Source organism: Haliotis cracherodii, unplaced genomic scaffold (genome assembly GCF_022045235.1).
Source record: "Haliotis cracherodii isolate W230 unplaced genomic scaffold, xgHalCrac1.p SCAF_1, whole genome shotgun sequence".
NCBI lineage: Eukaryota > Metazoa > Mollusca > Gastropoda > Lepetellida > Haliotidae > Haliotis > Haliotis cracherodii.
Genome location: NW_027266264.1, coordinates 58,087,290 through 58,103,540, shown reverse-complemented (window position 1 = coordinate 58,103,540; position 16,251 = coordinate 58,087,290). Strand labels below are relative to the sequence as shown.

The following is a 16,251-nucleotide window of genomic DNA, read 5'->3' as shown; positions in this document are numbered from 1 at the left end:
AGCATGTCCTTCCCTACCGGTAGCACACCCAAATCCATCCTATCTTATGAGCCCGTAATTAAGGCAATGTGACCTAAAAAGGGTTTACCATTGAACGGGATCGATGATCGGTTAAATTACTTGAATCTAGTCTTTATGATACCGCAGTCAATGCCTTCTAAGCAGAGTTATTAGTTAGGGACTATGCTGATGTTTACTTAAAAATGTTCGTGACACGTTTGTATTGGAGATGAAATCATAAAACTAAACTAATATACGACATTAAACAGAAACGCAACGAGAAAGAGTGATGTCTTTGAAGTATTTACCATGTAATTAGTAATAATTCGCCTTGATAATGAAGTCGGTTTGTAGACTACAGTAATTAAACTGCTCGAAAAAGAAACATATCCAAGATTTCATTGCTCCATTCTGTAATTCGCCGTATTGATTGGCTACGGTGTGGTGCCGTTATGTTGCAAAGACGGAGTTATGCATATATAATGATGGGCAACGAAGAACTAAACTCGAGTCGAAGGTAAACTACCTCTTCGAAAGTCAACCTGTTTGTAATGCAATATGTCTTGGTATTCAATTATTAACCAACTGGAAAAAGTATGTACACTCTTACAGCAATATTACATTCACATGACTATAACTGCTTGTCCCAACATGTATTGTGAAAACTAAATTTCTAAAGAGGCTGTTGGAAAATTGAAATCGATCTTCTTGTCTGCACATGGCATAAGTGAAATAGACGCTTAAAACCTCCTATAAATACCATTTATTTGAATTCATAAATCATACAAGAAGAACCACCTGTCATTGCAAATGTAATTGCATAAAAATGATTCATCTAGCATGCTGATTATTAAAACCTATTCGTCTGTACTGTGATGCAGTATGCAAGTAGCCAGGCTAGAGTCTTGTCGATTTCTGTCCTAACAAGGTTTTCGATCAACTGTCTTCTCTAGGCGAGTGTTAGAGCAGAGATACCATATCAATCTATTAAACATTTCAAACAAGTAAATGACATCCCTAGAATCATAGGGCCTTAGCTCTTGTCGTGCGAAGAATACGGCTCCAGAGATTGTGCTCGGCAAGCCTGCTTTGAGGATTACTATATTTTGATTAACCAGGCGCATGGATGCACGGTAATTAATACGTGCATAGCCGTGCTGGACAGTCAGTTGCCCTTGCTCACTGACCAAAGAAACATTCTCAAGACCTGGCCGGACAAGTGAGAAAAGCCAACACTTTTTCCTGATGTTTTGGACGATAATTACATTCAGTTAGCATTTCTTCTCAAGAGACTTCTAGCACTTGAGAACTTTTCGAGGATCGTGAATGAGATTTCCCTATCAATAAATCGGCATTTTATACCTCTTGTGGGCCTAAATCTTCCTGAATCGAAACACGGATTTGATGCAAGGATTCTCAGCAGTGATCATTGACAGTTCTCTTTAATTGTCTCACTTAAGTGCCTTTGATCTATGTTCATTTAGGGTAAAGGTGTTTGCCGCCGTCAGGAGACTTGTTTCGGAAGGTTGTCAGACATTTCAAAAGTTGCATGAAAGGAGATCATGCGTTCCGTGTAGTGATACTATCCACAGCAGAATCGTTTAATGGAATTTCTTTAATTGTTATCGACGGAGTAGGGAGTAGTTGGTGTTAACGACACAAGTGCCCGGCGTGAGTCAGTAAGGATGGTCCAGCGCTATTATTTGCCAATATTGCTCGTCTGAACTCCTCCACTGCGAAAGTCGTCCAGCGAGGGCACACCTTTCATAGGAAGTACATCCAACTGTTGTCAGTGTGGAATCAGCCCCCGTGGAACTATCTCCCCCAGTAGTGACAGACACCTCCAGGTCTCATCACCAGAAATTGTTCCTAACCTGCACCCATCTGTTAAAGAACAAGGAACACGGTTTGGTTAAACTCATCGGTACAGACGGTGCATAATATGAGAATGATTGAACAGTGTGTTTAGTTTCTCACGCCTATCATTCTGTGTTTTTACCCGAATGCCTACTCTTAAGTGTAATGTTTAATGTTATAATGGCTGTCGGTGTAATGGCGGAGTTGCATTCCGGTGGGAGGTGTGACAACGTGGCAATGTAGGTCATTGCTTTCTATCAACAATGGATATATTTTCTAATGAAATCGAACCGTCATATTTTCCTTGTTTTTATATAGCTCCTCTATCCCATACGCACATATAAAACTATTCCAAGTTTCAGAGGAAATAATACACCTGATTCACTGACTACTTTGTATGATATATGCATCATATGTAACTCCATGTTCAATATAGAAGGTGACGTCAATTTCATTGGTTAAAATAAGGTTTTATTATTTCTTTTCATTCGGATTTTTCCACATGTTAATAATTATGTCAAACGAAATGGATTGCAATACGACCCAGACACCTCCGAAGCGTATCAGCATATTGGAGATACAAGAGTGTTACATTACATGGCAATAACAAGGCTAAGTGTTGTAGACAAGTCACATGCATGGAAGCAAGGATAAAGACAATGGCCGTCAACGTGCAAGAGACTCCATGGCGAATTCACATACGCTTGCTGTATTTCACAACTGTGTGTTTAACATTACTAATGGCTACTGTCATGTGGTATGGTTACACAGAACTTCGGAAACTTCGAAGTGATATGCGCAACAAAATATCGAAAAAAGATGTCGCGGAATTTCGAATATGGCACAGACCCTTCGAAGACTTGGAATCTCCCCCAGAATGGAGTTACAGCGAAGATTTCGACAAAACACAATTTGAAAACAGAAACGACGAGAGTACCCGGTCAAAACGTCATGCTGATCCCGAGGGGTCGGGTCTCCCAGATGATTTTGTTCTTATGAACACCTATTCAAGAATACCGGTAAGTTTATTCACAAATTATCAAAAAAATTCCCGCGAATAAAGTTCCGATTGAAAACAAAATATTGCAGTAATTAATTTGACAAAGCCTTAGATTCAAAACTAACAAATTACCAATAGAAGCGATCCAATGATGTATTTCCTATTTAAACGTTAAATATATCGTTTACTAAATAACTTCTCTCTCCAACAAGTCACCAGGTTGCTGTAATGATCTCCCGAAGTGTATTGATTTTCGCTCGTGCTGTGTTTCTGTGTTGTGTAACGTGACTTGTTACGTATGCTAAGTGAAGTATAAACAAAGTAAGAATTAAACAGCGACCATGATTTATTCAATTAAAGGAAAACTGAGCTGGCCTTTTGTTGACATAAACAGCGTGTATCCGGTTAAAGGACCGTACCTAATGAATATGATAAATATGTAACATTTGCATAAAACATTGCTTCAAAACATTGTGTTCCCATCTGTTCTCATATATATGCATACATTATTCAGACTGTAAACTTATTTCATTGTTATATATTTATGAAATATCTTTTTCTGAAAATATATACTCGAAATTCACTCGGGTGATATAACGCTCTATATCGGAAGTACCTCCGTCTGCCTCACTGACAGTTATTTGACACTTTGGGTTTCAGACTCGTATCAAATCATTCGGCTTTTCTTGTCAAACATGTTTATCTCATCTAGTGACCTTTAAAAGTTCGTGACTACGCCGCTCATGTAAATATGACTTTTGTCAGATCAATCGCCCAGACAAACAAGAAAATCCAATACCCTCCCTCTCTTGTAAGTTGTCTCTCTCCCTCTGTCTCTCACTACCCCCCTCCCTTCTCTCTCACTGTGTGCTGACTTAGTCCTGACCTGAGTGTTAGTTGCTCACGTTGTGTACTCGACAACAACTCATACGTGTTTAGTATTATGTTAGTTAGTGTCTATCTACCTTGTTAATATAACATATATAGGGCCATGTTCTAATGACGCTATGATACTATGGGCACATATCTGTATCATGCTGTGTTGTAGAATGCTTACATGGAGACGTTATATTACTTGCTGAGAGGTTCTCTAAGTAAAGAGCGATATAACGTACAACAACTATCAGGTTAAATTCGATATAACATTAAAAATACTGCAATTGCCTAATACATCTTTTGAATGAAACTGGGCAATATGGTAACTGACCACTCTCCTTTGGCTTCACATTTTGACTGAAATAATACACACAACAATATTATGTAAACATTTTAATACACAGTATAAAACAACCCTCACTGTGTGTTACCACACGTTTATTGTAACACTTCTCCCCTTCAACTTAATAATCTGCAATTCATATCATTTTTTCCAAACTATATGCATTATGTGCATCATAAATGCTTGTTATTCACTTTCGCGTGTGCAAATGGAGAAAGAAATCAAATTACACAATAAAAAAACTAATCACAAAACCTATTTTTCCTTTCAAGTGTTCCTACTGTTTTCACTGTTATGTAATGCCATGTATGTCTTTAACGTTCCCAGACATAAACCCTTATAGATTTTATAGTGTGTGCGTGCAAAATAAACGTAAACTGATAACTCCGCAACTTGCCTGCCAAACTTAACTTAAGCGGTGTGAATAACGTCTAGCGGAAGAGCGCCTTCCGACCTCACCGCTATTTTCCCACAGGACCGCCATGGAGTTTCGGTTCATTGTTCGACAATGAGGGCTTCCGTGACTCGTCCTTTCCGCTTTCCGCCTCTTTATCGATCAAATTGGGTCGAAAATCAGCCTTTTATTCTTCTCAAATGCATCTGAAGCCTTGAAAAGACAACTCAATGTAAACGAGAGCAAATATATTGCGTGATCTGGCCTTATCTAATTATCCGACGTTACGTCCTAATTATAGTGAAATAGTCGCTGAGCATTTGTCGTTTGTCTTCAGACACGTTGTATTTAGGAAATCATTGCTTACACTTATTGATATATTTTGTTAACATAGACAAGCAAGACGGAAATAAACTTTATGACTTTATGTGTTAGTATTTAACTTTTGGGGTTTTTTGGTCATAAAACAGAGTAAAAGTTCATTTTATTCTTTTCACATTCTATATTTTTTATGCATTTTAAAGTTTGCCTTTTGTCATGTTATGTTTTTGCATTAAGTTTATGTATTCAGACTCAGGAAATGTATAGGCCGGATGGACCCAATATCTTTTACCTGTTACCTTGAAGATTTGTTCCGGTAGACTGCTACAATAGTGGCAGTTAGAATCCTGATGTTTCCTTTTTTGGGAAGATATGTTTATGTCGTTCATACATAACACAACGTCGCGTGACATTTAGTTTTCAGGGTTGAATTCCTTCTGGCCTGCTAATGGATTTCACCTGACATTACACAAAAGTAGAAACCTGAAATTGCAAACCCTTTTGTTATCTACCTTTTAAGCTGATCACGTTCATGTTCCATTTGAAACTTTTGCAAAATAAGTTTCACGCTGACTATTAAATACAATGGTATCAGACCGAAGCAGAACAATGCAGCGTTAGGCCACAACAAAAGGATTATTTGACAGTGATCTACGAAGAACGATATTTCTCCCTTCTTTTTGTATATATCACATATATAACATATTTTTATTAAATGTTCTTATATTTATTTAATCCAATTATATTATATATAATATATTATTTACAATTTATTTATTTATAGAAACAAGAATGATTTGATTTTTGGCATTCGATAATATATCAGATTATTTGATGGAATAACAAAGATAAAGTAATATTGACTACATGTTTTGATTCTCAATTCTGAAAATTTTGAGAGGTAGTATGGCCAGACATTGTATTTTACTAGCCATAGTATCCCGCCCATGTTCTTAGTTTAAGTTTAAGTTATTTACTTGCTCTGAGATATCACATGTGCTTACATCTCACGGTAATACTTTTTGGGGATATATATATCACGTGTATTGTGTCTGTACGCGCATTCTCCGACATTAAGGAGTTAGTGAGTTTTTGGGGACATTCTTCCATGTTATTGTGTCGGCTAAAGTACGAACTATTTTCGAAATATAGAAACAATAAATTATAACTATAATATATTAAATTATTAATTACTTTCGTAATATCGACATTCTGCTATACGTCTGCTATAGATTATTATCAAAAAGTAATTATATGTTTTTGTTTTCGTATATAATTATCACAATTACCATATGCACCAGTAGGTTGAGTTCATCAATCGTGAGCATATAATGAAAATGACGTGAGTCGTTTGAACAGTCCTCCAAACATTTTGTTTAAACAACGAGGGAACTTATTTATAATCACATGTGGAATATAACAGTATAATAGTGGAACTGCATGTAGAAATATTGTTCCATGTAATCTGTGTTGCACAAGGGTGGTACCGCTCAAATGCATTTACAAAATGTACCGCATGTTAAGTACCAATATGATTGTCCCACGATATCCAACGTCGTATCTCTGCCACATATTAAACACGGGAACCACATGTATGAAACAAATGCATAACATTATGATACGAGTAATACATGCTGCTTTACCTTGAGATTGATACACGCTTCACAGCTCCAGCGGCTGAATATATATAAAAAAACCTGGGTCAGACAAAGAAGTCATTACACATGATAAAATACTTATGTGGGAATAAATGTCTACAGAATTCTGTCTTGTGACACCGTATATCACATTACGTCTACATTATCCGCTCCATCCACATATGTATGTTTGTATATTGAATTTTCATAGTGTCCTGTGTCAGAATTGCAAATTCTTTTTGATAAACCCACACCAATGCCTTCAGTAAGGCGGCTTTCCTATATAGCAATCCTCATTTTAAAACGTGTGCTAAAGTATAATGCATCTATAGGTTCTAGATATTAAACTGTTGCAGATACATGCAATTGCAAGTTCATGTTTGTCATTTACTTATCAAAAGATCAGCTTCAGTTGTATAAACACTTACTAGCCAAATTTACTTGGGATTTCTATAAAGAAGAATCATTTCTGAAGTTTGTATGTCAATGAGGAAGCAGGTCATGGTTGATCATTACGATGAATTGTAAATATTGGAGCTGATATGGAAGCTTTCTTCAAGCTGCTGATAGATAAAACCGAAGCATAACATGATACCTAATTTTCTATAGAGTTCAATGTTGAAATACCTGTCATTAACAAGTTTACCTGACGCGTTTCTAATATTAACTAAGTTTGGAGATATATTGCTTGTTGCTGTTTTTCAATCTAATCAAATAACGGTAAAATATATCAGTTTATCAGATATCAATGTGTGTGTGTGTGTGTGTGTGTGTGTGTGTGTGTGTGTGTGTGTGTGTGTGTGTGTGTGTGTGTGCATGGTGTGCTGCTGTTCTGTTGTCGATACTGATTATTCATGTATATTTCATGATTTCCTGTCTGCGAAATCGTTCACCCGGTTCGACTTGGTTTGTCCTTGATATAAAGCTATATATAGACGTGTCTCTATGCTAGTTTTGCTAGAATTTAGGAAAGGTGATACAAACGTGCATTACGTGTATTAGTATATGTGCGCATTTGGATGATGCTCAACCTATAAACCATGTGTCAGGGCCCTCTTCCTGTTAAGATCGTTACCTTACAGATTAAGGTGAGGTGAAGATTGTTGCACTTACATAGCGACGTAATGCCGATTTTATAGTGCTAGCCCATGTCGCAGTTTAACATGAATACGCAAATCAGATACAGTATACTGTCTCCGAGCCGACCAGTCTTTGTTTAACCCCTTAATAGCGAGCGCGAGGCAGGGTAACAACAAGTACCATCTTTTAACGTCTTTTGATATGACGCGGCCTGGTGTCGAATCCTGGACCTTCCGCTCTCCGGGCTGACGCTCTACCACTTGACCACAGAGGGGTTTACAGATTAAGAAGTTAAGGACAACTTAACAAGCGAGTAGTTAATATTAAAGTTTGAAAATAATAACACATGTGATATGATGATGAAACATTCATAATTTACATCTGACTTTTCGAATTCATATATGTGTAACACGAAATACAGCGTAATGGTGGTTTGGTAATTCTTATTTAGTTGATGGCATTTATAGATGTTTATGGACTGTTGTGCGATAACTATCATATAGATGGAAGTATATATTGATACGAAGGCATTGTGTTGTTGTACATGAACTGTTTTCGCCTGCATTGCCAAGGTAAGTTATACGTCCTTTGAAAACAAATACTTGTGATGTTTCTAGTATTGGATTATGGTTCGATATCTCTGGCGGGTAGCTGAAAGATAGTTTCGAAAATTTTCACAACGCAAAAAAAACAACCCAGAGAGGTCTTGATTTATGCAAATGACAACGCAGAGTACTGGTATATGTGCTCCACCCTGACATTTCCATGTATGACATTATCACATTATATATGTGTCAGTGCATACATAATGGCCTAAGATAATTACCGATAAAGCCAAAGATAAGGATACTTAATATCTATGATCATGCTCGAATATTAAAATATATCTGTCATTTTCAACGTACCATCGGTACTATACAAATAAACACTTTACATTGTCAAATTACATTGCTCTCAGTTGGTACGTGATATGCCGAACTGGTACGTTGCGATTTTATATCTATATGCTATAGCTTGTTGCGCAAATAGAGACATATGGAAAATTTGTATAAATGAAAGGAAGACGTGATAAATGAACATTATGAAAAAAAGAAGGCACTAATTCCAAGCTGTGCTTTTCTTATTAAATCCGGACTTTCAGATAAATGAATTGGGTGGCATTTCCCCTTGTCATAAACTGTGAATGGAAGCCAAGTCGCTTCAATTTCATCTTCTATGCCCCAGGCCAAACACAATTTTCAGTTATGTAATCAAATTTGCCTCTGACAGCAGCAGGGAAGGACGGAGAACAGCAAAATTAGTCGGACAGAAAGTCTTCAATTCAGATTACAATTACAAAATTTAAGAGGCAATGAAACTACACAGACTCTTGCTTCGGCGATGATTTGGTGCGAATTCGCGATAGAATTCGGTATGATATTACCCCGGGAGTGATAATTCGGTTTTCGAAAGCCAAGGCTCCTTCTATCTGGCATCTTCATACCCAATTAAAAGACAATAAATTAAACAGGCCATTGTCCTATATGTTTGCCAACTGGGGTCTCCAATATATTTCCATTATCATCTTAACATGTCGGAGCAGATTGGGTTGCCAGGGGTCGACGCTGGGCCGTAACGTTAGCAATTAGCTTTAGCCGTGCCGTTAACTGTCTCAGCGATTGGAGAGAGAAGTCTGGAAACACATGCGCTGATGAAGAGCATGTGTTTTAGCAGATTGCAGTCTTCCATCGTAAATTTGATCAAGTGAAGAACAAAAAAGCCAGCAGACATCCTTACTTTTTTCAAGTGACAGCCTATTTGATCGAATTGCACAAACAGCTTAGGCAACAAAATGACACGTGAAACAATCGAAGAGGCGTAACAGTTAAAGCTATGAATTCCATTGCTCAAATACACGTTTCATACCAGTACATATATAAAGAATTATCAATCTGCGTGTACCTACATACTTTATAACACTGTATCCGAAAAAACATATACATCATGGGCGGATACAGCTTTTTTGAAAAAAGGGTGGGGTGGGGTGGGGTGGGGTGCAGAATTAAGATCTATTTATTGTCTTTGGTAGTAATTCATACAGAAATAAAGATTTGTTTCGAAATAAAAAGGGGAGGTGCACACCCCCACATCCCCCCCCCCCCCCTCCTCTGTATCCGCCCATGTCATATATAACTGTCTAACTCTATCTTTGTGAAACTGTTTTGTCAACCTGTCCCACTTCTTTCTGCCTGTGCGTTCTTAATGATGGCCTGTTAGGAACAGAGAAGTTGTGACGTTGGGATGAGCGGGAGCGGTTTTTCGATCATACTTCAGTCTCCTTTCATGATTAACGCGGTACACGTAAAGCACGCACACGCGCACGCACACATGCTCGCACTCACGCACTCACGTAAGCACCTTCCTCTCAAATATTGACTAGTAAGATTATTATTAACCAGCAAGATAAACAATTGATGTAGAAATCAATATATATTGATGGAAACGAATAAGGGAACAATGAAAAATGGGGAAATAAGCAATACTGTCAGTACATTTAAACAAATTCAACAACTTCAACACATGTCAGAATCAAATATTGAGATGTGTTTGTGTGCAATGTTTCAAACGCGTATTTGGTAGACAAGGCTGGGAAACCATGATGGCATACCATTTTACTGTGTCAATGACTAAGCATTCCCTTTTTAATTTCCATCAATATAGTACCATTAACTTCTATAAGGTTTGACACGCTGCGATTTATTCAGGATTTGATCTTAGATTTTATCAAAGTTAACTGAGGTATTACAAGACATACTGACACACTGCAATGTGAATAAGCTTATGCTAAATGAGATATTTCCCCTTTCGTCGTCCCATAGTGTACATATATGCATGTTAGATACCAGGAGTTTTATAACAACGTGAGAAATTGACCAAGTAATGATCATGTTATAAATCTGGTTGCTATTTCATCCTCAAGGGCACATCACCAGATTTACGTCGAGTGACACTTTAACATTAACTTACATTTCTTTGTTTGATTTTGTAAATCGAATTCCATCTAATATCTTCAGCAAACCAGGAGCAGTATGCACACATGACCCCATTGTTTGAATAGAACATCGGCGGAATACAATTTCAAATTCAACTGCCTGTTCTTCGTTTGTGTGTGGGTTTATTAAAATGAACTAAATGAAAGGTAAGCTATTCATCGACCACCTCCAATCATACATGAAAACTGATACACTGGTTTTCCTGAGTCCTGTTTGTCAAGAGATTTCTTATTCGATCCTGAACCCTGTAAATGCAATAAAGGAAATGTCGTTATCTATTCAAAGGTGTTTGTATTTTAATATGTAATAAATGTTCAATAAAGAGGCTGCATATAAATATGTCTAATACTGAACAAAGAATGCGTTTAAAGCGAGTTTTAAAAAGCCCGAGGGGTTTATCCCAGCAAAATATTATTCAAACTACATTAGCTTTTTTCTTGATTTCTAATGGCAGAGGCCCTTGGTTGATAACCATGATGGTGTGGAATTTCTGAAAGGCGTTGAACCTGTTACAGCAGAACAAAATCAATTGTCAGGAATTATTGAAATTCCGTCCTCGGGGCTATAGAAAAGCTCTCTGAAGAACTCCGGTCGTCCAGCGTACAACATCGATTCGACATGTGTAAATTCTTCGAATTAACGCCATTGAATTGATAACTGACACCGCGCCAAGCTTGAAAAGGTGGTTTAACCATAATCTAAATATTACATCGCAATCAGAAAGAGATAGTATTGGATATCACTGCACTGCCTTAAATGTGTTTGAAAAAGCATTGGTTACATAACCAAGATAGTTTATATAGTGAATGCTATTACCGTGATCCTCGAGACATTAGACTGTAATAGTTGACTTCTTATTGATGAAATGTGGCGCCTTTTGCAAATGGCATTTGTCTCGTCCTGGGTATCCATTGATGTAAATCTGACTTAAGCATTCAAATCATCTAATATACTGGAAATCATATTGACTTCGTTCTAAATCTTATATCTTCAAATAGACTATGTCACCCTGCCTGTCATATGTAATATCTAGACAAAGGATGCAGATACAATTGATGCGGGTATGAATCAACGTGGCAGGATTCACCAGGGTGATAGGTCTCTCTATGCCGGAGTGGATGCGTGTTATGTCTTAATTTTCATTATGGTTCGACGGCACGGGTGGTCAGGTGGTCTAAAGCGCCGATATTCGCTGTGCGGAGTTGTCTCCCTTAGTCGCGCCAGGATTTGGTTTATGGTTTGAGTCCTAATGCGCCCTGATCATGATCCTTTGTTTGTCGGCACCATAGCCATACCTGTACTAATTAAGCCATATACGTCTATGAAATGCGTCACGTCCCCTCCCCCTAGCTTACGAGGAAGCACCTTGATGTAATTGAAGAACAGGTCAAAGCAGCGTTAAATCCAAATAAGTTAATCACTCACTCATGATGTCCGAGTAAATAAGGAGTCAAGGAAGAAGGAAGCTTACAGAACGCTATTCTAAGTTAGTTAATGACTATCGACAAAGCAGAATACACCAGCGCCAATGGCTTTAACGTCCCTTTCTATCAATCACCAAAATGCACCGTGCAACAATACACTTGCTTATCCATATCAGGCATACATCTGTCATGATTCATACATGTTCACGTTCTTACCCATAGGTATTAATGTGATGGACCCAACAATGTAGCGTGTATCATTTTGGCCTTCAGGTATACACTATATGCATCAGATATATCGTTACTAGTGACGTCTTGACAGCGATCGGTGGCACATCTTCATCACGGGTTTTCGTTACCGGATTGAAAATATCCAGCATAGATTGCCGTGACACCATGTTAATTGTACCTTAAGGCTTGGGATTATACGTCGCTAGGTATTGGCTGAGATGTGTTTCACACGCCATGCTCTTTCGAAGATGATTCATTTGCTCACTATCATATGTGTCGTTATTTCAGGAATGACTCTTCTTGATGTAAGTGTTCACACATACAGACACGCCAGTATTCCTTTGAGAATCACTGTCAAAGTTCATAGCCTATAACTGTCGTATATGAACAGACAACTGCAAATGTAAATGAATAAATATTGCACCGGGGTAGTAACATAACAAAATCAATAATGGTCATATTTACATGTGTTTGATGTTGAAAATTTTAACCTCCTTATGACTTCACATGATGTCTTCCCAATGTGCCTACAGTTCCAATGTGCCTACAGTTCCAGTGTGCCTACAGTTCTAATGTGACTACAGTGAAATCATGAAATGATACTGTCAGGTGGCCAGACTGGTGTTTCCTGTTTCACCTGTAATATGAGATAAATTTGTTAACATTCAACGAAGCAATGTAGGCACAATGGGAAACACTTGTAAAATGAAATACGAAAAGAACACATAATGACTGTAAGGGATTTATTATATTATAATGAAACATAGATGAAACTTTGGAGATGGCAGTATTTTTACATTCAATCAAGTTGAAATTATCAAGACAGTCTTCCCTTGTGAACGGGCAAATCAAAGAAAGGTATTTTTCTTAGTTGACTAAGTGACCAGGAACTGCATGGATATCTTCAGTCTCGAGGTGGTCCTTCAGTCTCATAAACCTGTTGGGAAACCCATATTGACAAACTAATTTTAAACGCTTATCTCGGAGCAAAAATAAGTCAAACAAAGGTGGTTCAGTTCATTCACATAAATAGGGATGAAACTGAATTCCCAATGTGCCTACAGTTATTTCTGAAAGTGAGTTGGGATGTAGGCACATTGGGAATGAACCCTATTGCTATTGTTTTTTTAAATTATTTGAAATGAAGCCGTTGCAGTTTTATAGAACTGTTAACAAGGGCCTTTTGTCCGTAGAACGTTACATATAACGTTACTTGTATATCTCAGAAGGTTTTGTACCTTTTCTATTGGAATTACCTTTAAGTGGGAACCATGCTTGAGCCATGTGGCAGTCCAAGGTACTTAGAACACTGTTTTATTTATCTGATAACTCAAACCTTAATATGATTATCAATTAGCAGTGAATGCTAACGTTAATTATATAGACACTTCATCCCAATCTCAAACATGGAACTAGAACCAGGCTTGGAAAGGACACCAGATATGTATAGAACCTTATATATAGAAGACTTTCTTAATATATCGAAGATGTTCTTTCTCAATTAGCATTCCGTAAAAGTTTGTATACTGTCCTGCAGGTACTAAAAGGACGTAAATTTGATGTGTTTTTTTATGTATTGTAAGCGACGTCCCATATACACTCAGCGCATTTTATTCGATTTTAATGACAGTTAGTAAAACGCATACAAGAAAGCCGAATCATTTCCAGTGACATAATCGATTTCCAGTACATTTCTTTGTTTCCCCTGTAGTGATATGTCACTCACTCACCCACTCACTCACTCACTCACTGATGGCGGCTTATTCCCGGGCACGTCTATTTGCAAGCTACGAGTTATGTATTAGGTACGGGCCAATTTGCAGCCTTCTTGCTCTCCTGCAGTTTTAAGTCGCTCCCAAGTTTGCAACTTTTTAACGAGCAGTATTGCAAGCATTTTGGACAAACTATGAGTTCATAATGGATGTACATGTCATTGTCTCTATATAACTATAGCTATACTTTCGTCTAAATTGTCTTTATGCGGCAAAGTTAACTGGAAAGAAAATATCGCGGGGTTATGGTACTACATTCTGCCGTCAGTTTTCCCATCTACAGACTTTCTCAGCGTGTTTATTGTGTGCCAATGAAGAAATCAATAGAAAACGATTACCAGTTTGATTTGATATTGGGATAACTGCTTATTATGACGCCGTCTAGAGCAATCTCCTCTGGAAGTATAATACTGATAATAAACACTGATAAAAAATCGGTAATGAAACTATCCTTTGCAAAGCAGATGCCCTGATTGGCATGGTGGCGACAGGGTAGGGTATGTACTTTCCATGCAGCCTGCTTGACCAGATATACCGAGGTAAATTAAGCTCAACAGCTTATTAAATGTCAAAGCAAGCATGTGATTTTGTTACGGTATTATCTCTAATCAGGAAGTATGTACTTAACCTGACAGGAGATATCAACCAATTTGAGGTAATTTTCCAACCTACTCGTGCCGTTAGGCATCGGTGTAATATCCAACAGATTCGTCCAGCTGTTATAAATCAATAATTTGTCTTTAACCATTTGTTTGCATGCAAAGTGAATTGTCATGTATGCAGGTCAAACTGTAAAGAATGCGTTGCACCGTCAGTGTCAATGGCCATTCGGAATACGAACGATTCAGGTAATATTTTTTTTGTAAGAGGTACGCTCTCTCTCTCTCTCTCTCTCTCTCTCTCTCTCTCTCTCTCTCTCTCTCTCTCTCTCTCTCTCTCTGTAAGTATTTCCCGGAAGAAAATAACACATGCAAAACCAACATTGTGTTCATACAAATCAGAAATAGTCTGATAATTTCATGTGATCTGCTTGTCAGATGAGAGTTTTTATTTTCGCAATCTTGAGAAAAGTTCAGATTCTGGCTCAACTATCGCAGTAATTCCCAGTGGTATCGGTGCGGCAGTTAATTATTTCATCTCAAACAAATCATCTCTATGTATTTCTGAATGCCGTTTTCCGTCTCATCTATTCGACCCTGGATTTCTACGTTCGAGCTGTTTTTGTCTGTTTTGAGTATTGACATTTTTTTCAAACTGTTGTTACTATGGTTACGTGAAGTATCTCTTTACGCTTTGTGCAACAGTGCTAGGAATTTAAACGCAGCTAAAATAAAGACGAAATAAAATCCAACTTGGATACTCGTGGTTATGATCAGGTGTCGTATATCATCATGGCTGGAAACATGGAATAACTGCTTAATGTATAACTAAACCGGATACTGCACCTTTTAGCCGTAGAAATCGTGATAGTTTAATGTTCAGCAGATATGTAATTAATCGTCAGACATGAAAAACAATGTTGGAGATGCATTCGGCTAGCTAATTATATACATTAAACGGCATCTGTCTAAACTACGTTTTGTTGGTACACTGATGGCAAAAGCCCAATGCTTATAAAACACAATGGTGCTTCTTCTAAATCATAACACATTATCATACGGAACTAGAGAACTAATTAAACGCAATGTCGTGCATTCCATGCTAATGCGACACAGTATGGTGAACGTCACAGACTATAGCACCATAGTATGGTGGATATTCCAAACTATAGAAAATCAGCAAGGCGAACATTCCAAGCAAAAATAACACAGCACGGTGGACATTACAAACCAAAGCATCGCACATGGTGAACATTACAAACCCAAACATCACACATGGTGAACATTACAAACCCAAACATCACACATGGTGAACATTACAAACCAAACATCACACATGGTGAACATTACAAACCAAAGCAACAAAAAGCAACAAAAATAACACAGCACGGTGGACATTACAAACCAAAGCATCACACATGGTGAACATTACAAACCAAAAACATCACACATGGTGAACATTACAAACCCAAACATCACACATGGTGAACATTACAAACCCAAACATCACACATGGTGAACATTACAAACCCAAATATCACACATTGTGAGCATTACAAACCAAAACATCACAACATGGTGAACATTACAAACCAAAGCAACGCATATGGTGAACATTACAAACTATAGCACCATAGCATGGTGAACATTACATACCATCGCTAATTACTACAAATGAAATAATT

General features: G+C 37.6%; 1 protein-coding gene across 1 annotated transcript in view; it reads left to right on the top strand.

Moving 5' to 3' along the window:
• The first annotated feature begins 1,744 nt into the window (after positions 1-1,744).
• The window catches only part of LOC139479836 (gliomedin-like), a 53,948-nt gene continuing 39,441 nt past the window's right edge, over positions 1,745-16,251 (top strand). Inside the window, exon 1 of the mRNA XM_071262733.1 lies at positions 1,745-2,876. Within this exon, the coding sequence (XP_071118834.1) occupies positions 2,496-2,876 (381 nt within the window). The 5' untranslated portion in view covers positions 1,745-2,495. The remainder of the gene's footprint in view (positions 2,877-16,251) is intronic.